At 41.4% G+C, this 21,274-nt stretch overlaps 1 protein-coding gene across 2 annotated transcripts in view; it reads left to right on the plus strand.

Moving 5' to 3' along the window:
• Positions 1 to 21,274, plus strand: part of LOC138287750 (solute carrier organic anion transporter family member 1C1-like) — a 450,721-nt gene that overhangs the window by 42,924 nt on the left and 386,523 nt on the right. For both annotated transcript variants that reach the window (XM_069228522.1, XM_069228523.1), the window contains exons 3-4: positions 10,485 to 10,626; positions 17,457 to 17,589. In XM_069228522.1, the coding sequence (XP_069084623.1) occupies positions 10,485 to 10,626; positions 17,457 to 17,589 (275 nt within the window). The remainder of the gene's footprint in view (positions 1 to 10,484; positions 10,627 to 17,456; positions 17,590 to 21,274) is intronic.

The following is a 21,274-nucleotide window of genomic DNA, read 5'->3' on the forward strand; positions in this document are numbered from 1 at the left end:
AAAAAGAAACATTCACTTCACGCCTAATGTGAAATCAGTAAACTGGCTCCCATATGAGGTGAGGATTCATTGAAATATTCCATGCATGACCCACAAAGCCTTACACTTCAACACCCTGAGATACTTTGCACAAAAACTAGAGTTGTCTGGTGACTTGAGAGTATCCAGAGGCACCAGCCATCCCAGATATTGCTCCTAGAATATGGAACTCCCTACCGTCTGAAATCCGAATGAATCCTTTAACAGCCTCTTTTAAGAAAGAAGTTACAATGATACTGATGAACAAATTTATGCTGTAATCTCATGGTTTCTATTTGTCCGACTGGGAGGTGATTTCTTTGGAAACTCAGTCTCACCTGGCTTTCACTCTTAATTATTTTGTTATTTATGCCACCTGTATGTTGACCATTTGTAAAGCACTCTTTTCTTGCAAGGGTCAAGTTCACTCTATACAAAACATTATAAATAAATCAATAAATAAATGATTTGAGATTGTAAATGTCCTGTTTAGTCCAAGAAATAGCCTAGCTGCTGTGTTCTGAACAAACTGGCTGTTGTGACTTAGATATTTTTGAAGGCTAACCAATAGGGAGTCCAGCAGGGAGACTATTAACACTCGGACCATTGTACGCCTCAAGGATGTTGGGCGAAGTGGGTAAATGTTTCAAAATTACAATTATCAGGCACATGCATGTGGTGGTAAGCATGTGTATTAAAAGTCCAACTGGAGTCAACTATCATTCCAAGACTTCTGGCTTTTTTTACTAGGGTTAGTTATCACTGGGGTTGGCTGTGATTGGCAGTGTACCCACTTTTGATGACCACCATATATGAGACTATAAAGATGGTTTACCAAAGATGACCACTTTGGTTTTGTCTCTGTTCAATGTGAGAGTTTGTTTCTCATCCAGTTGGTAACTTCTACCATATGGACGGAGAACCGCTGAGGATCTCTATCCATCCTTATGTCACCTGCGTATGCAAAAGTGTTTTACCAAAGGAATCAATGAGTCTCACCAGAGCAGACATGTATAGGATAAATAGAGGTGGGCAAAAGGCTAAGGCACCCTTTTAAAAATGGGTTTGGCAGGAGATCAAAACATCCCTAGGCTGAATGTTTGCACACGTCATTATAGAAAGGATGAAAACCATTGTAATCTGGGGATATAACAGACTTCAAATAAAACATTTGAAAAGTTAGGAATGGGAGCTACTTCTGAAACATTTGGTTACGTGTTAGTATATTTTCAATGGCAAAGAAAAGTTCCAATGTTCTAATCTTTTAATTTTATAGGGCTTACTGCCCAAACAGAAATCGCTAATTGTGCCTGTAGCGTTTTTGTCTGCTGCTACAGATCACTATAGTCATTTGACACTTTTTTTGTAGCTAGCTGTTTGACTATTTCCATCAGCAGTAGTGAGAAGTATTTGTATTTTGCACTTCATCTCATTAGGGAGCAACGAAGAGAAAGAGTCACTAGTTCACTATCATAACTTTGTCAAGTACCTGGTGCTAGAGTAGCTGACAGACCATGAGTTTGTATTATGTTCATAATGAAGGCTATTGCATTAATTGACTGAGGTTGTGGCTTTAATTATTATTACTGTGTGGTTCGAAGGAAGGAATGGTGGGATTTTCCTAATCTTGGCAAGGGAAATTTTTATTTTTATTTATAATTGTTAACTAACCATAGGTTAAAATAACAAGGTAGTTGTTATACCTGACATACTTGGTGTTGTATTCCCCCAAGCATTTTGCCTTCACCCCTCCTCTTTGCTGAAGTGGGACTCTGTGCACTTTTCCACTCTTAACCAGTGTTAAAGTGCCTGTGCCTGCTCCTAAAAAAAAGATAAAATTGGACTGCACCTAATTGGCACATTTAATTTAATTGTAAGTTCTTAGTACTATGTTATACTAGGTCACCTTATTACATTTAATAAGTGGTTAATTTACATTGGGACCCAATAGCAATATACTGTTTACACTCATATGAATCATAATTTAAAATTCTCTTCAATGGTAAATTCTGATTTCAAGTCACAATTATAAAAATGGAACTTTCAAAAAGCTAGAAGTACAAAGTTGAACCCCCTACATCATAAAATCTTCAATAGCTGCAGTGGCTACCTAATTACTGTGAACCTACACTTTCAGTAATACATTTCATATTCTTCAAAGAGTTATTTCAATATCATCACACACCTGTACAAGGAACTAAAAATGTACTGAAGAAATTTATTTATAAACACAACAGAAGGCATTACTTGGACTTGTTTTTAGACAAATACCCCATAAGGACCCAGAACCTACACAAATGGACCAGTTACCTACCAAAACGAGGAAGAGCATGTGGTGTGGGAAAACTTCCTCTAAAACTCCCATGATCCAGGAGGAGGCTGAAACTGAAGGTGACACCCTGGAACCTGCAAGGAGGACATTGCTGCCCTGGGGACCTATTTGAGCTGGCAAGCTGAAGAAGGGCCATCCTGGTAGAACTCTGCAAAGCCCAAAGTGACTGCCCTACTCTTGAGGGCCTAAGGCAGGAGGCAGGATTTATTGGGAGAAAAACAACCTCAGATGCCTTCTGTAGGTTCTGTCACATTTGCCAGGCCAAGGGAAGTCAGGGGCAAAACAGAAAGCCCCTTGCTTCTTCTCCCAATAATGACAACACCCTTTGAGAGGGTGGGAACAGATACTGTTGGAACCTTGGAACTCAAAACTGTCCTGGACAACAGGTTCATCCTAGTCTTGGTGAACCACATCACCTGGTACCCGGAGACCATTCCTCTGAAGATGGTGTCAGCACCTGCGGGCTTCCCCAAAAAAGTTGTGTCAGACCATGGTACCAGTTTCATGTCTGCCTACATGAACTCCATGTGGGATAAGTGTGGGGTAACCTACAAGTAGTCCACACCACACCACCACCTGACAAATAGACCTCTTGAAAAGTTCAACAAGACCCAGAAGGGCATCAGTATGAGCCAACCATAACACATGAGGCATAAGTGAGACATCCTTTTGCCATGTCTTGTTTTTGCCCACAGTGACGTGCCTCAGAACGGAGTATGTCTCAGAGCCTTTCAACTTCTGTCTGCTCACCCTGTGTGTGGACCTCTCAGTCTTGTCAAAGTGGAGTGGGAGCAAGCTCCCCAGAAACCCTCTCAGGATGTAGTGAGCTCCATGTTGGCACTCAGCTCTCAGATGAAGCACTTCTGGAAGGAAGCCAGTAAGAACCTGGAAGCCAGACAGGAAGTGATGACGCATAGGTATGACTGGAAGGCCACTCAGGTAGAGCCTGTGGAGCCCCAGGTCCTAAAGAACCAGTAAACTGGACCCTTTGAGATCAAGTAACAAAAGGGTGAGGTCACCTACTTGGTGGACCTCAAGGCACACTGGAACCCCTTAAGGGTCCTGCATATAAAGTGTTTTAAGCCTCACTTTGAAAGGTCCAGGGTAACCATACTCCAGATGACAGATGATAGGGTGTAAGAGGAGATTAATCATCTCCCTGACTTCTTATCTTCCAAGGAGGAAAATGAGGCAGTGGAAAGAATTGTTCTCACCCCTACCCTGACCCCTGAGCAATAGAGGGACTGTTACCACTTGCTGGGGCAGTTTGTATTACTGTTCTCCCTTAAACCAGGGCTTCCCACTTGGTGCACCCATGATATCGACAGAGGGGACAGCATGCCTGTAAAATAAAATGTACTCTGTCTGACAAAGTGAAGGCCAATATTAAGGATTAGGGGGCATATTTATACTCCGTTTGTGCCGAATTTGCGTCGTTTTTTTCGACGCAAATTCGGCGCAAAACTAACGCCATATTTATACTTTGGCGTTAGACGCGTCTAGCGCCAAAGTATGAGGAAAGAGCGTCATTTTTTTGTGTGAACGCCTTCCTTGCGTTAATGAGATGCAAGGTAGGCGTTCCCGTCTAAAAAAATGACTGCGACGCAAATGCTTCGTATTTATACTCCCGGGCAAAAATCACGCCCGGGAGTGGGCGGGGCAAAAAACCCCGCATTTGCGCCTCTTTTTAACGCCTGGGTCAGGGCAGGCGTTAAGGGACCTGTGGGCTCAAAATGAGCCCACAGCTGCCCTCCCATGCCCCCAGGGACCCCCCCTGCCACCCTTGCCCACCCCAGGAGGACACCCAAAGATGGAGGGACCCATCCCAGGGACATTCAGGTAAGTTCAGGTAAGTATAATTTTTTATTTTTTTAATATTTTTTTTTGGCATAGGGGGGCCTGATTTGTGCCCCCCTACATGCCTCAATGCCCATTGACCATGCCCAGGGGACACAAGTCCCCTGGGCATGGCCATTGGGCAAGGGGGCATGACTCCTGTCTTTACTAAGACAGGAGTCATGTAAATGGCGTCTGGGCGTCGTTAAAAATGGCGCAAATCGGGTGGAGGCGATTTTTGGGCGTCAACCTGACTTGCACCATTTTAAGACGCCCTAACGCCATTTTCCCCAACGCCGGCGCTGCCTGGTGTACGTGGTTTTTTTCCACGCACACCAGGCAGCGCCGGTCTGCTAGCGCCGGCTAACGCCATTCAATAAATACGGCGCCCGCATGGCGCTTCAGAATGGCGTTAGCTGGCACAAAACTTTTTGGCGCTAAACTGCGTTAGCGCAGTTTAGCGTCAAAAAGTATAAATACGGGCTTAGGTATCCAAAATGTTAGAGTTAGGGGCTTTAAACAAACACCCCTTGGTCCAGCCCTGTGGTCCTGGTACCCAAGGCGTCCAAACCAGATGCCACAACCAAACTTCTGCATTGTGTGGAATACCAAGGGCTCAACTCAGTCACTAAGACTGATGCTCATCACATATCCCAAGGTGATTAGCTCATCGATCGGTTAACAGCTGCTAAGTTCCTAAGTACATTTGACTTGTTGTCAGGGTGTAAGGTGATTGCCTCAACTGAGGGGGCTAAGGAGAGACTGGCTCCTTGCCGGGATAGAGGATTTCAGTTATACCTATTTACACAATATTGCTGTCTTTAACTCCACTTGAGACGACCACCTATTCCAACACCAGGAAGTGTTTCATGCCCTGCAAGGCCAGTAAGAGCCATATAGGGTAGGGATTCATGTTTCACTTAGGTTACCAGGTCAGTGGAAGCAAGATGCAGCCCCTTCAGGTCAAAATCCAGACCATCCTGCCTAGGGAACCCCCCTGAAGTGATATCCTTTTTAGGTTGCACTGGCTACTACAGGATACTAGTCAAGATAACCATAACTATAACTGATGAATCTCTATCGTTTTGTGTGAGTAAAATGTGAACCTAACTATAATGTCCCTGTAACCTTTTTTTTTAAAGTGATTTTGTATGTTTTTTTAATTTCTATTAAATTCTATTTCCTAACTAAATTTATCTCCTAACTATACATACATATATATGTGTGTATATATATATATATATATATATATATATATATATATATATATATATATATAGAGAGAGAGAGAGAGAGAGCGACAGCACTCACTGCTAGTTACGCACCTGTTTCTAAGTACACTATTTTTCTGTGCAGCGGATATAGTTTGATGGATTAATTTGGTCATACATGTCAACGGACCCGATTCAGACAGGCATCTTGATTTGTAACACCAAAATTGGCTTTAATTTAGCTTTCTCCCACCAGAAATTGCCCCTTTTCAGTAAATATCCATGGGAAACTTAATGTGCATAGAAGAAAGGCCGTATGCAGCCTATAAATCACAGATTTTAATACTGACATAGCCACTTAGCCTTTCATTCTTCCACGGTTGTTAAAATTATTGGGTTATGGGGCCCACCAAAATGTTATACCCTGCTCCCCTCTAGAGCTGGTGAAAGCACTGGCCAATGATGGCCTTATCTCTTTCTCAGCTCTTCTGAATACTTTAAATAAAAATAACTAGGCACAAGAATGTAGTGTGATTTGCCCAGAATCACACATTTTGTGACTGAAGCAGGGATTGGCACTGTCATCTTCAGGTGTTTGACAGTTTACATCCTGCTAAGATGTATCTGGAAACCAACATCACACTCAGGATCCGAGACACCTTGACAACTCCCTAAAAATGGCATGAGGGCACCAAGTCTATTCCAGTTACAAAGACAGGCTTCCGGCAAACACCTTTCTCGGTAAAGCCCACCTGCAAAATAGACAACAAAAGTTCTGATCCAGCCAGTGAGAAAATAGAATTTAATTTAAGCTTTATAAACACAGTGCCTATATCTGCTTCTAGGAATGGGCTGTCCTGATCTGCAGTGTACATTTTCCTGCAACAATTTTGTTTCCTTTCATTGACTGGTTATGGTCATTTTGGAAATGACAGATTTATTTTGCAAATAAAAGTTCAATCTGCTAGTTGGCTAGGCTGAGAGAAAGTGCCCAGAAGCATCAGAAAGTAAGAGGGAATGATAGAATAAAAAATAATGCAAGGTTGTGCTTAGTCCACTTTACTGTACTCTTGTTATGAAGAAAAATAACCTAACCTTACTGAATGTCCCACAATGCCTGCCAACACTTCTTGTTTGAAGTATTGACAGCCAATCAGATCTCTGCAGGAGATCTCTGTGGATCTGTGGCCCTAAGATATGCAAATTTCCTTTCCCTTTAATATCTCAAAAACTGCTGAATGGGTTTACACCAAATAAAAAAGGGTGATCTGTGGACCAAAAGCTACCTTTTTGCCAATTTTTTTGTAATTCTGTCCAGTGGTTAGGGTTTCAGGTGTGTCTAAAGAGCCTATGGGAATTAGCATATACAAATTTTTTTGGACCCCCCTTTTTCTCAGTCTGTGCTTGGCGGATCGTTCCAAAATTGTCTAGGCACAGCAAGAACCTACTCAACACTTTTTTGGGAAGATTCATCAAATTTTAAAGGTACAAAACCATAGAAATTCACCAGTTTTAGTTAGAGTTACCTCAAGTAACTATAACTCATGCCCTAAGGTAACTATAACTCAGGCCCTCACCATGCACTGCTAATTACCCCACAAAGTACGGCACTCATGCCATCTTTGATAACATCATTGGTAATGTCAATGTAATATTTGCTGTAAAATGTTTGATGACAAAAATGTGCATGGCAGGGGGGTTGAGTTTTAGTTACCTTAGGACACACGTTTTAGTTACTTGAGGTAACTCTAACTATAACTGGTAAATTTATATGGTTTTATACGTTTAAAACGTGAGCCTAACTATAACGTCTCTGTAACCTTTGTTTTTTTAAATTGATTTCTATGGTTTTTTTCTAAATTCTATTTCCTAACTCTAACGTTCCTGTAACCTTTGTTTTGTAAGTGAATTTCTGTTTTTTTTAAATTATATTTCTGAACTATAATGTCCCTGTAACCATAAAGTAATTTTAATTATTGCAGGACTGGTAGTATGAGATGAGGTGAGGTGGACTTGCCAGTCATTGCTGTCAACCTGCTATAACTACCCAACCTCGCACCACACATAGCCTTTGGCTGTGCACAAGGGGGTTGGTAGCCTGCTGCTAGGTCCTGCGGCCAAACCCCTATAACAACTCAATCCCCACGCTTCAGCCATGCGCAGTGGGGATTGGCTGTGGGGCCTGACCAGCGGCCAGGCCCTGTGACAAACCCCCTATAAACACCCAACCACACATGCATCAGTCTCTAAGTGGATATGTGAGTGTGTGCATGAATACCTCAGTGGGTCTGTCAGTGGGTGCGTGGGTGTCTGAGTTGGTCTGTGAGGGGTTGCATGAGTCTCTATGTGGATGTGTGAGTGGGGGCATTACTGTTTGAGGAGGTCTGTGAGTGGGTTGCCTCTCTCTGCTTGTTTCTGACCTTTATTTTGCCTCTTTCTGCTCACTTCTTATCTTTATTGTGCCTCTTGCTGCTGGTTCTGACCTCTTTGAGGCCTCTTTCTGCTCGTTGGTGACCTTTATTCTGCCTCTTTCTACTAATTTCTCACCATTTATTCTGCTCATTTCTGCTTGTTTTTTACAGTCTTTGCCTCTTTCTGGTCATTGCTGACCTTTATTTTGCCTATTTATGCTCGTTTCTCACCATTATTATTCATCTTTCTGCTCATTTCTCACGTTTATTTTGCCTCTAGCTGCTGGTTTTTTACCTCTATTGTGCCTCGTGCTGCTAATTTCTGAACTTTATTTTGTCTCTTTCTGCTGGTTTCTGACCTTTATTTTGCCTCTTTCTGCTCATTGTTCACCTTTATTTTGCCTCTTTCCACTTGTTTCTCACCTTTACCTTGCCTCTTTCTTCTCATTTCTCACCTATATCTTGCCTCTTTCTGGATAACAGGGGGTTAAATCATTGTGACAAAGAGCGTAAATCCAACAATTAGTTGTGACTGAATCAAAAGTCACATAATTAACTACTAAAAATACATTAAAAATATTTGACTAGTTTCTAGTTATAATAGTTGATGAAACTATTTAGTATGTCAGAAAATGTAGCACAGATTGCTATGAAACTAGAAATTCGTGAAAATGCATGTGTAATAAGCATGTGAGCCGAAAACAGGTGTTTCTATTTTAAAGAACAGTGCTGTATGTCTTTGAAAAGCTGAAATCATCGTTTTCCTGGTTTAATCTATGGTACATTAGGTAGGCACTTGAGGTCCTACCGTTCATGCACAAGAGTCTTTCCCATAGGAAATTCTAGTCCCTTAAGCCAATACTACAGGTCTGTTGAATTAGGCTGCTATACTTTGCTGTTATTAGAGGTCCAATAGTCTTCCACCACAGCACTCGCAATGTGAGGACACCCTTTAGTGTGTCATGTAGGTAAACATAAAAGGAACAATGGCAACAGATGGAGGAGATGGAGCAGATTTCTGGACGGGAATAGATCTCTGGCTGTTTCCTATAAGGGATAAAGGTGTAGTTGTTCTCAGTTTTAAAGATCTATGACAGGATAAGGAGGCAGGGGGGACAATGGTGGATTCAATAGGCTCAGAGCAAGACAAGAATGATGGGGTAGGAGCCGGAAAATGACAATCTTGAGATACTTAGAAGCTATTATCAAAATGTAATGAGAATACTAATGTACACCAATATAACTGTCTACAAAATGCCATGGTCCTCCAGCCAGTGACAAAGCTTGATATTACTTGAGCATTAATGACATGAAGGGCCATGATCAGAAACAACTCGATGGAAACACATTTATGTACATTAGGCTGTGAAACACACTTCTTTGAATTTAGTCTAGTCATTTTCATGTCTTGGTAAACATACAGACAGCTAAAACTAAAGCTGTCTGGTTAGCAAGACCTACAAAAGGCTAGACTCAATACAAACAAGTGTGTTTCACAGCTTTTCATACATACATTTATTTCCACTCAATTTGTTGCTGAGCATTTCATATAGCCCCATATCTTTTTTTAAGGAACATAAATAATAATTTGCACTTTCTTTATATTTACATGGTTAAAGTCATAGGCCCTCATTTTAACCCTGGTGGTCTTTTGACCGCGAAGGTTAATGTGGTGGTATCACCGCCAACAGGCTTGTGGTGTATACTGCCACATTATAAGTGTGGCAGGTTGGCTGCAGCCTACCCGCCACATCACCACTCATACCACCATGGTATGTGCATCTCCGACCCAGCGGTCCACACATGACTGCCAGCGGTATAATGAGCCAGCCTACCACCATGGTTTTCACGGTGGTACCCCTGCCATGAAAACCATTGCGGTAGGGCTACCAGTGACAGGGAATTCCTTCCCCCACCCCCACAGCAATCACCTAACCCCCCACTGCCCTAGATTCACAGCAACCCACCAACCACTTGCCCCCACCTCCTGCCCCTCCCATCATGCACACACACACCCACACGCACGACACATGCACCACCACTTCCATACACGCATTTACTCACACTCATCCATACACACATTCACTCACACATGCTCAGATGCATACACACTGACATGCAGACACGCACTCACTGTAACATTTATACATGCATTCACTCACATGCATACAACCACGCATACACCAACATTCACAGACACATACTCACACGCACACACACATTCATACACACATGCAGACACCACACACTCACACACAACAGCCCCCACCCTCTACCCCCCTGACGGACGCCCGACTTACCTTCTTCGAGGAGGTTGTCCAGCAGGGAATGGGAAGGGGTGCTGCTGCCGCCAGCAGTGCCCCACCAGCAGGACACCGCCAGGCCATATGAATGGCCATAATGCAGCTGGCTGCGTCCTTGTGGTGGGGTGGTGCAGGTGGTAGCACCGCCCAGGTGCCTCACCCACCAGCATTGCTACTGCCAGATTTCTAGCGCCCATGGCATCGGTGGTCTTGGGAAAAGACCGCTGATGTCATAATGAGGGCCTATATGTTAATCTGGTGACATTTTATTGTGAGACAAATATTTGATGATTTGTAATTTTCAGAGAACCTTGATGTTTTATTAGCAGTTTTATTAATTAATTATGTTTTCATTTATTTATTGCTTCTTCAGATTTTCTTAATAGCACTCTCCTTCAGTTACTTTGCCAAAGCCCTTTCGGGAAGTTATATGAAAAGCTCTATCACCCAGATTGAAAGAAGATTTGACCTTCCCTCTTCTATAGTTGGCATCGTTGATGGAAGCTTTGAAATAGGTAATATTTGTGTGTAATTTATTGTCTTATAACAAAATGTCTGCCTGGGCTATGGAGCTGTGATATGCGGGACCCTTGAACCTTGACTCAACTTCCATGCAACTTTACCTGATAGTTTGTTTTTTCTTTCTACCCAGTTGAAAACTAGACAATATGGCTACCTTACAACTATAACAGAGTAATTAAGGAATGATGTATCAATCTTTGCTCTATTCTTTCACAAAACAATACTTCTCAAAAGGTTTAAATGGCATTGTACCGATATGATCTAAGCAAACAACAACAAATGCATTTCTTCACATGTAAAATCACACAACTTTTAAAACACAAAACAAATAAATCGTGCCAGCAACATTGCTATTTTGAAACTTGAGTAAAGCCTTCCACCACACCTGCTAATGGAGAGTCATACACTTTAAATGCCACTAAATCACTGCGCCCAGCTGTGCCCAAACGACATAACACAAAACTGTTTCCTCAATATTAAAAATAACAATGTGCTCCAGTTTGGAAGCCAATTAGTTCTACCAGATTAAAACTTCAATAGGTATTAATCAGAAGGACTGTGATTGTTGCTTGAGAAGGTTTTTCACCCCCTCAACGAAAAACCTAATTTCCTACAGGGAACCATAAAGGTCACTAAATAAACCTATGCTGTATCTGCTGCCAGCTTGGCACAGAAGCAGTCATGTTTAACATAAAGGCAAACTGGCAAGTATTTATGCAGCACTCCAACAGTACAAAAGTAAAAACAAAATACAAGAAAAATCCCAAATCAATTTAGAAAAATACATTTCATGAAATGACACCAAAATGAGAACAATCAAATAAGTAGAACCAGAGTTATGAAAGTCTAAAGTACCACTAGTGATTTTCTGCTTGTTTTCTGCTCGCACTGGACTGGGTGAAAGTTACAAGTTCAGACTGACTGCGATAGAGCAGGGTTGGATACAGGGACAAGATTTGTCCTGGTCAAGAATTTACTTCCTCACACAGGCCAGTTCCATGTGAATAGCATCTGCTGGAGTTTCAGTTGGAGGGGAGACACAAGGAGTGTGTCAGTGGGAAAAGCAGGCTTCATTCGCAGATTCGCATTGGTGGGAGACATGGGTGGTCATTGCTGACACAAAGAGCAGGTCGCTGTCAGGTCCTCACACTGACAGGAGACACATGCAGTCTTTCGCTGTCAGAGGAGCAAGAAGCTTTTTGATTGTTCACCTGGAGTTCAGTTCTTGCAGTTTTTTAAAGTAGGAGGAGCAGTATTCTGATACCAGCTAATGTTACAGGACTTGAGGAGGCACCTTTTGAGGTTCAAGATGCACTCCAGCAGAGGACAGCAGCAGGGCTCACACAGTTCTAGTTGGTGTTGGTCAGCTGAGCAGTTGAAGGGGGTGCCTCTGGAAGCATGTTGTGTCCCTGTAGCTCAATCAGGAGGTCAGCAGACTGACGCTTAGAGTCACTTTTGGTTCAAGGCAAGCAAGTCCAGTTTTCCTTCTTCAGACAGCAGGACTATCCTTGTTCTGAATCTTTGTCAGGTCCAGGATTGTTTTGATGAGAGGTTCTGAGGGTGCCTCTTTTATGCTCAGTGCCAGCCTGTGTGTGGGAGTCTCTCTCTTTGTTTTCCCCCTTAAACTGGTTCTGGTCAGTTCTGCCCCTTCCCCTGGGTTGAGCTCCAAACCATCTAGGGTGAGACAGGCCTAGGTGCAGGCAGCATTTGCAAGTGACAAGACAGGCAGCTTCAGAAGTATGGAAGGGGATTGGTACAGCCCTCATGCTACTCTTTGAAGCTCAGGAAGTACTACCTGGGCATACCTCTCAGGCCAATCTGCTCATGAGAGGAACATCTTCACCACACCCAAAACCTCTTTGTCCCTGTGCCTGGAAGAAATACACATCACACTGCAGTAGAGCCATTACAGTCATGAGACCCTGGACACTGGAAAAAAGGCACATTTGGCTTAGACCAGGGTTCTGCAAAGTCGGTCCTGGAGAGCCGGGTCCATGCCAGATTTTTAGCATATCCACATTTAGAAAAGAGATGTTTCAGAAATCTACATTTTTCTAAATATGGATATGCTAAAAATCTGGCATGGACCTGGCTCTCCAGGGCCGACTTTGCAGAACCCTGGCTTAGACAGAGAAAACAACTTTCTAAAATTATAATTTTCAGAATAACAAGAGGAATTTAAATTACAATTCAAATATATTGAAGAAGTATTTCTCTATTTGCTCGCAAACTGAATTGATCACTTTTGTAAGTACATAACCCACTGATACTCAATGGTAGAGGTCAACTTCCTGCAATAAAACATTTCTTTTAGAGTTTTTCACTGCTAGGACATGTAAGACCTAAGAATACATGTCCTACCTTTTATATACGGTGCACCCTGCCCTATGAGCCTTCAGAGTCTACATTAGGAGTGATTTGTAAGTATTAAAAAGGAAGATGTAGGCCTGGCAAAAGGCCAACTGCTCTACAGGCTGCAGTGACGGGCCTGAGACAAGCTTTACAGTGGCAGCCCACAAGTAGCATTTAATTTACTGGCCCTGGGTATATGTGTTACTATAGACTAGAGACCTAAAAGTAAATTAAATTGATCAACCAGATGCATACTGATTTTTTACTTTACCGCTGGTTAACAGGAGTAAGGTGCACAGAGTCCTAAAAGCCAACGAAAACAGAATCAGCAAAGAAAGGCAAAAACCTGGGATGATCCTACAGAAAGGGGCCAGGTCTAACATGGGGTCTGTGGCTTTATCAAGCGAGGAAACACAGTAGTTACCCGCATATGGACAAATGACTCTCTTGAAACCACCTTATCTCATCATTGGCTGATATTACCAGTCCTGCAATGAGAAAGTATAAAGAAAAAAGTACAAACCAGCAACAATAAGAGCTACTGTGAAAATCAGTTACCACAACCTCAGTGCCACTAGTGAGAGAAAAATTTACCAGAAGGCCAGAAGTGACCCTGCTCTTTACCCATATGGAAATACCAAAAAACAAACCATAAACTAAACATGTTTACCCACAACTTCCTACTTGCACAATGAAAGAGAACACTTTGTGCATTTGCCAAGCCTCTTACCCAAAGGTGACCAGTATCCAGCTGCTGTGGTGGCAACTCAGGTCAAAAAAATGACTTTCTTTGAACAAAAGTAATGGAAAATATGTCACTCTTGCACACAAAAGGAGAATGGAATATTGTTCTGAAGTTGTCACAAAGGATTTCTGTCCCGGAATCCCTCATTGTGTCCACCAAAAAACTCAAAGCCACTGGCGAATTATCACTTCTTTCATGACAGCACCTCCTCCAATCAACTTTCTTCACCATCATCTTCTTTTTCTCTTTTACCAGCATATTAGGTCATACTTTTCACTGAAAACATAAAATTGAGTTCTAAAGGATGTGGGATATGGAGATCAAAAACACAAAAGATTCATTTTTCACAACACACAAAATGTAACCTGTTTTCTGTGGTATGCCCTTGACCCTATGTTTGCAACTGATCAAGGTTCACCTCAATCAAACTTTACCACAGAGAGCAACTGATATTTCATATACATATCTCTACCTCACTAAATCTGCATTGCTTAAATAATTTCATGCAATATCCTTTGACTTTATATCGACAAACTATTTTGTCAAATCCCCCATTCTCCTTTTGTCACCTTCCTTTGATTCAGTTTCTATCTTTCACCTTTCTTCTAATGCAGATATTTCCAACAGTAACTGAATGTTTTGCATTTTACATCTTGAAGTGTTTTGTTAGTACCTAACAATACTCATGACGAGACCAGTTTTTCTCTCTGTGTTCAATCCAACACATAAAGCTTGTATCTGTCATTTCTACATGAATGGTCAATTTTCACTCCTTTCATTTTCAATGTGGTGTTTTTTTTATTTACTTGTTTTGTACAGCCGTGCAACAGTTACATACTAATTGTGAAGTACTCAAGATGTTAGTCGTGCAGTAATTTGGCATTTCGTAGTCACTCTCACAGATTCCAGTGTGATGGTCTGTATTTGAATATCTTGTGAGTGCTTAGTTCTCACACATAATGTATGTCGGACTCTATCACAGTTTTCTAATGCTAATTTTGGGCATATGTTGTGCACAGATTTGCACCCAAATATGTATTTTTTACATTAAAGGTTAGCACTGTTTAATATGTCAGTAGTAGATCAAGCACTGCTTGTTGTATGTACCATGTTATACCATGTAAATTATGTTAAACTATTTCTAGTGTAACTGTAATTAAAAACATTTTTGCAACAAACTAAAATGCTCTTGGCATGCTGATATTGTTGACACACTTCAATATCACTGCCACAAACCTGTATGTGCTAAAGAAAATACCTCTGAAACAATTTTTTGTGATGTAATATATAAATTGTGAAAAAGTGCCTTTTATCACTGCTAACCAGGCCTCAGTGCATGCGTTCTATCTCTTAAAAGATGGTGAAATGTTTTAACTCCTAACTTGCATATTTAACTTTCTAGCAAGGCTTTTGTTTATGGTGCCCCAAATACACCCATGACAGGGAAAGTTAAATGTTACCATGGACTATATCATTCCTGTGTCATTCATTAGTGTGACCAGTTAAACATGACACCATACCTACTACTGTAGCCCACAATGCAGTTTACATGGTATTTAAAAAGGAGATCATGTAGAAATTTAAAGTTAACAGGTCCTTGCTGTGACTAGCACCCAAAAGCTAGTTTTACTGTAGCAAGTTTGGCTGGCCCATAGAGGAACAATGGGAAACAGGATTAACTATTTAGTTTTGCTATCTCTGGAGCAGCTACAAATATGAATAGACTACTCTTTTGTAATGTTTATTAAAAGCCTGAATTAAGGGTGAAGTCAGACTTTTAATATATATTAAAGAAAAGTACCTTATAGAAAGTTACCTTTTCCATGCCTGAAGTGCCTACTATCTAATTTACATTAGCTCACTCAGAGCACAGTCAAGTTGGGGTATGCCTGGCATTTTAATTTACTTAAAAAGGGCTTTCCCTGTCACAAACAAATGTCAGGTGACACCTGGAAAGGGCCCAACTTTTGTCCTCCTAGTCAGGCAGGCACCAAACCCATAGAAAACCAGAACTGGTTTGATGTGACCAAGGAGTAAGACTCTGCTCATTACCCTGGCAACAACTCTAGGTGGGCATATAGGCTCTGCACAAGAAGATAATGTGATCTATATCTTGGCTTTTTATGGAGAGGGACACTGTGGGATTGTCTGTAGGAGAACAAGCAGGAACTGCTGCAGTAGTGGGTGGGGTAACCCCAAGGAACTTTTACACTATCGATTAGGGAGAGGACAGAAGGTACCCAAACCCATTAGTCCCAGGCATAAATGGGGCATCCCTTGACACTCTCTTCAGAACACTTTCTGTGAGGAGACTTGAAGGACTGAACATCCTCGCTCTTGTACCCAAAAGAACGAATTGGACTCCAAAGCTTGGTTGGCTGGCCTGTGTGGCTACATGACTACCAAGAGCTGGCAGTAGCCTTTCCCTGAAGTTCTCAGCTAACCAGTACCATCTGGACCTACTGGTGGCTTCTGCTGGAGTGCGTCTTGACCACCAAGTGCTGTTCCTTAGGTCTGGTGACATTTGTTTGTGTTTAACTGAACGTCTATCACTCCTGAAAACCTGGAACTTAAAATGTTTTAGACTTCCAGTCTTCTAGGGGACTGGGACAAACCACCTCAGCCTATCTGATCAAAGCACAAACAAATAGACTAAAAAATCAGGGTTCTCTTGCTCAGTGCTTCTCCACAAAAGGAAATCTAATTCATTGGACACTCACAAGAAGGTATCTGGCTTTCTATCTTTGCCCTGGTGTTACTCCATCACAAACGTGACCAATATCTGGTCTACTGTGTTATGATCCCATTATATCCTATGGGAATCATAATGCGGCCGACGGGATATCCGTCACGTTTGTGACAGAATAACCCATTCCACTAAACCGTAACTCTTGCCCTAAGTTTGAAGGTAAACACCTTGACTAGATGAAGTTACTACAAGTATCAAACCTTTGAGAGGACCTCCCTGGATGCGTAATTTGAATGTCTTCCTTTTTAAGCTTTTCCTGCCAAAACCAACTGCTTCAGCACTACTTCATCCAATGCATGTCTGCCTCTGTGAAGACTTACTCAGATTCAGCCTACTCCTTGCCTCACTGAAGTATTTTACCTTACAGCAAAAAGATTGAGTTCCAAGCTAAAACCTCTAACTTTGTCAAACCTGGTGGGTATATCTGACCCTCACTTCATGGTGGTCAACCTCAAATCACACCTAGATACCAGTTTGCCATTAAAACTGACTCATTTTTATCAGTTTGTTCTTTTTTATGCTATTTGTAATCAAATCATTGAATATTTATATCTCTCCTTAAATGGATGTTTTGCTACTTTGATGTATTTATTTCCATGAACGTTTACTCTTTTTTATACATTGGATTAGGATTGTTTTTTGGATTTTAACAGATCCAGTGCTTCTAAATGTTTTAGACATTTTCTCTATGTCAAGCCTCTCTGATCTGTTCCATCATTACCATGTTTTGAGCTCAGTTTAAATTACTGAAATTTGAATTTATTAAATTACTGAAACCCTTAACTAGACCTAAACAGTGCCTTTATTCCTTGTGGTGGACTGCAATCCACCCCAATTAATGAGCCACTTTCTCAAGTAAATGTTTTCAACTGTTTAAGTATGATTCTGAATATATTAGCTAATGAGTTAGAAAAGCTGTTAAGGTTTTCAGGCTAAAGAGAAAAAAAGCTAACATTTTCTATTTTCTTCATTCATAGGTAATTTATTAGTAATAGCGTTTGTAAGCTACTTCGGAGCAAAATTTCATAGACCAAAAGTAATTGCAGCTGGCTGTTTTTTAATGACTCTTGGAAGCTTTATAACTGCAATGCCGCACTTCTTCATGGGAGGGTAAGTCAATATTTTCTTTATGGTTTAAAACATCTTTAACTAGTGGGAGAGCAAAGAATCCTCACATTTATAAAATACTCTGTATCTCTGGTCCTCAAGAGGGGATCCTTGGAACAGGTATAGGTGTAAGCTGCAATTTCTCAAATCAGTAAATTAACATCACACTTATTTTAATTAGGAGTCAATAATGATAGTTGATTAGATGTTTTATTTTTCTCACCAGTTTGCAAGTCTTTCTTCATTAGTCAATCAGAAATTACAGAACATTGCATGCAGAATTTCTCAAATTCTATCCCTATTCTAAATTGTCTAAATCAATAAAACATGTAGTTACATTTATCAGACAGGGAGGACAGGCTTTTAAAAGTGCAGTGCAGTCGGAGAAGTTATTAGTATTCTTGAAGAATACTGTAACAGAATATAATAGAGAATAGCCAAAGCAGAGAGCAGTGTGTCTGTATCAAGAGCTCAAAGAATCTGTGTCTGAGAAAGAGAGAGAGTCTCCAATAACCCAGATCTCTCTGTATGTTCCCTGGCCTAGTTTTTGAACATTAAAATAAACTTTTACAATTTAACAAATTGTATCACACAAATTATTGAATAGCCAATCGTCATCTGAGTATTCTTTGAGAATGGAACAACTTCTGCTGAGATAGCAGGCAAAACAAAGAGCAGTCTATGATGTATCATGTTTTGTTTCTTTCACAGTTACTCTAGCTATATAACTGAATATTCTCACATGCTTTAATCTCTGAAAGATACAACACTCATGAATTTATAATTAATTATTTGTTTCCCTTCTCATACACCTTAAGCTTATTCATAAAGAAGCAAGTTTTCAGATTAGTTTAGCGAGTTTTGAAATTCCAAAGCAGGTCAGTCAGATATAAAAGAGTAATAATAAAGCTTTCATTGTTTTAGAAGGAGATTGGCGTCATGCAGAGGCCATGCAAAGGTTACAATAGAAGTAGTTGAAGCCTGCTGGAATTTGTTAACATTAGCAAGTTGAAGAAGTCGTGAAAACATGGGCCATGCAAAGTTTACAAAGGAAAGTGCACTTTTTAAAGTGGCTTCTGGTTAGGCCTAAATTCACCCTCATATAAGTTTTTAATTTATTTAATCAGATTTTCTAATAAACAGTTTTGCACTAGTCTCTGATAAATTCTAAGTTTACAAAAAATGTGTAGCTCTACCAAATTCATCATTTGGGGCCAAACACTTTTTACATGACAAAACTTCATTATTTCTAAATATACATTTTACAAGCCCTGAGTATTCACAGGTGAAGAGGTAGGTGAAATTGGTGGTTCCCTCCCTATGGCTGTCATTATGAGGCACCTCTTAAAACCAATGGGGACGGTAACAGCATTGGAGTTAATAAGAATGCGGACAGTAACAGCATTCAAGTTGTGAGATCTGCGGAACAGCCTGAGTCCTTCACTTTCACATGATGATTTTGGCTGCTGAAAACAGACACAATCTCACTGTGAAACTATGGAGGAAAATGAGAAATTGCTGTGGAGTATTTAAACCAGAATTACTGATTCCGTTGGTAATTCTTTATTTTTTTTTAGTGGACCTTGAGTGACTGAAATTGTAGTCATCTGGATTTTCCACACTCCTAAGTTACCAGATCTCCTGGTATTAATAACTTCAGTGGTCGGGAATATCCTGCCCATTTCCAAAACCGCTCAGTATTGGGGCCTATGGGGAGTTATTGCTGTGATTTTTTTTAATGAAACTGACATGTGGAAGATATTTAACTGTGAGATAAATCCAACATTACATTACATCTTAATTATTATTTACAGAGATGATTTTAACATTTTCATGTGAACAGCTATACATATAACTGAGTAATAAAAAGGAGAATACAAAAATATGGAAATCTAAATGAAATATTGAGAAAAATATAGAAACTGAAAAATATATTCCTCTCCCTGAATTGGTAAAAAAAATAAAAAAAGGATAGACCACCAGTAGAATTTAATAACGAAATAATATGAAACAAAAAACATACTGAAACCTGCATAAGCGTAACTCATATTACTTTGAAAGTAGTTCTGTTGAGATTTGGTTAGGTGTTAATTAGAAGAGTATATCAGAGGGATCTCACTTTTAACTTGTGTACGACTCCTTGAAATGCAGTGGGGGCTATGAAACTGTTCAATGACTAACCTATGGGCTGAACCTTTCTTGCTGAGTTCCCCAAATTAACTCAAGGTTTCCTGTAGTGTTGCCTTTTTTGCTGCCAGTGATTGAACAGTCATTTTTGGTGCTCATTCTGAAATGATTATTTTATAAATTTCATGTCATGACGTGTCTCAAAACTATGGGGGTCATTCCGACCCTGGCGGTTGACTACCGCCAGGGCCGGGGACCGCGGATGCACCGCCAACAGGCTGGCGGTGCATCCATGGGCATTCTGACCGCGGCGGTACAGCCGCGGTCAGAAACAGAAAACCGGCGGTGTCCCGCCGGTTTCCCGCTGCCCTAGGGAATCCTCCATGGCGGCGCTGCTTGCAGCGCCGCCATGGGGATTCCGACCCCCTTACCGCCATCCTGTTCCTGGCGGGTTTCCCCGCCAGGAACAGGATGGCGGTAACGGGTGTCGTGGGGCCCCCTAACAGGGCCCCACTAAGATTTTCAGTGTCTGCCAAGCAGACACTGAAAATCGCGATGGGTGCCACTGCACCCGTCGCACGCCTTCAACTCCGCGGCTCCATTCGGAGCCGGCTTCCTCGTTGAAGGCGCTTTCCCCGCTGGGCTGGCGGGCGGCCTTCTGGCGGTCGCCCGCCAGCCCAGCGGGAAAGCCAGAATGGCCGTCGGGAGTCAGAATGACCCCCTATATCTGGACTTTTTTTCCTTTTTTACCATGTTTTGCTTATCTTGAAGTATACCCTCCCCTTGTTGCCACTACAATTAATGTTTTCTTTGGCCTCGGCTAGACAGCACTTGGCCACTGCCTTTCTATTTGTTTCTTCCATTGTCCTTTAAAAATGTTTACTTGCTAGTGGTGAATTCTTCTTCTTTGTCCCTCCTTTTACTGTTTTGTTTCCTCCCATGGAGTACCACCCAACTCCTGTATCTTTACGCTTTGGTTGGTTATGAGTTTGTTTTGGGGGAATATTTTCTTCTTTGTTTCCTACTGGTGTTCTTGTTTGCCTGTCCTCAGTAGATGCCTGCTAGCTTTGGTGCCCGTAGCTGCTTGCCTTTTTTTGCAGCATGCAGAGTTCACTAAATCTCACAGTGCCATCTATGGACTGAGGAATGCAGCATCTGGGTCACTGCTCCAGGCTTCCTCTGTGAACAGACCTCCAAATATTGTTCTTTGTAAGCCTCCTGTGTGTTTGCCACGCGCTACTTCCCCACTAAGTAAATAGAGTTCCGAATTACTATAATTATGTAGATTCTGAGCGACAATATGACCTCGACCAGCCAGCTGCTTTCACTGTTCCCAGCAACCCCGAGGAAAGGAACCATTTTTAGTCAGGCAGATCTATATTGTGCATCATGACTGCAACTTCCCTGCACCAACAGGAACCTGGCGCAGGTCCAGTGGATAGTGGACTTGGCGTGCTGCACAGATGAGTTGTGTATTTTCATACAAAAATTAGCTATTATTTTGGTGCCTGTCCCACAATGAATAAGAAACAAGACAAAGGTGATGTGTTTTCTGTGAGTT

Source organism: Pleurodeles waltl, chromosome 4_1, assembly GCF_031143425.1.
Source record: "Pleurodeles waltl isolate 20211129_DDA chromosome 4_1, aPleWal1.hap1.20221129, whole genome shotgun sequence".
Classification (NCBI taxonomy): Eukaryota; Metazoa; Chordata; class Amphibia; order Caudata; family Salamandridae; genus Pleurodeles; species Pleurodeles waltl.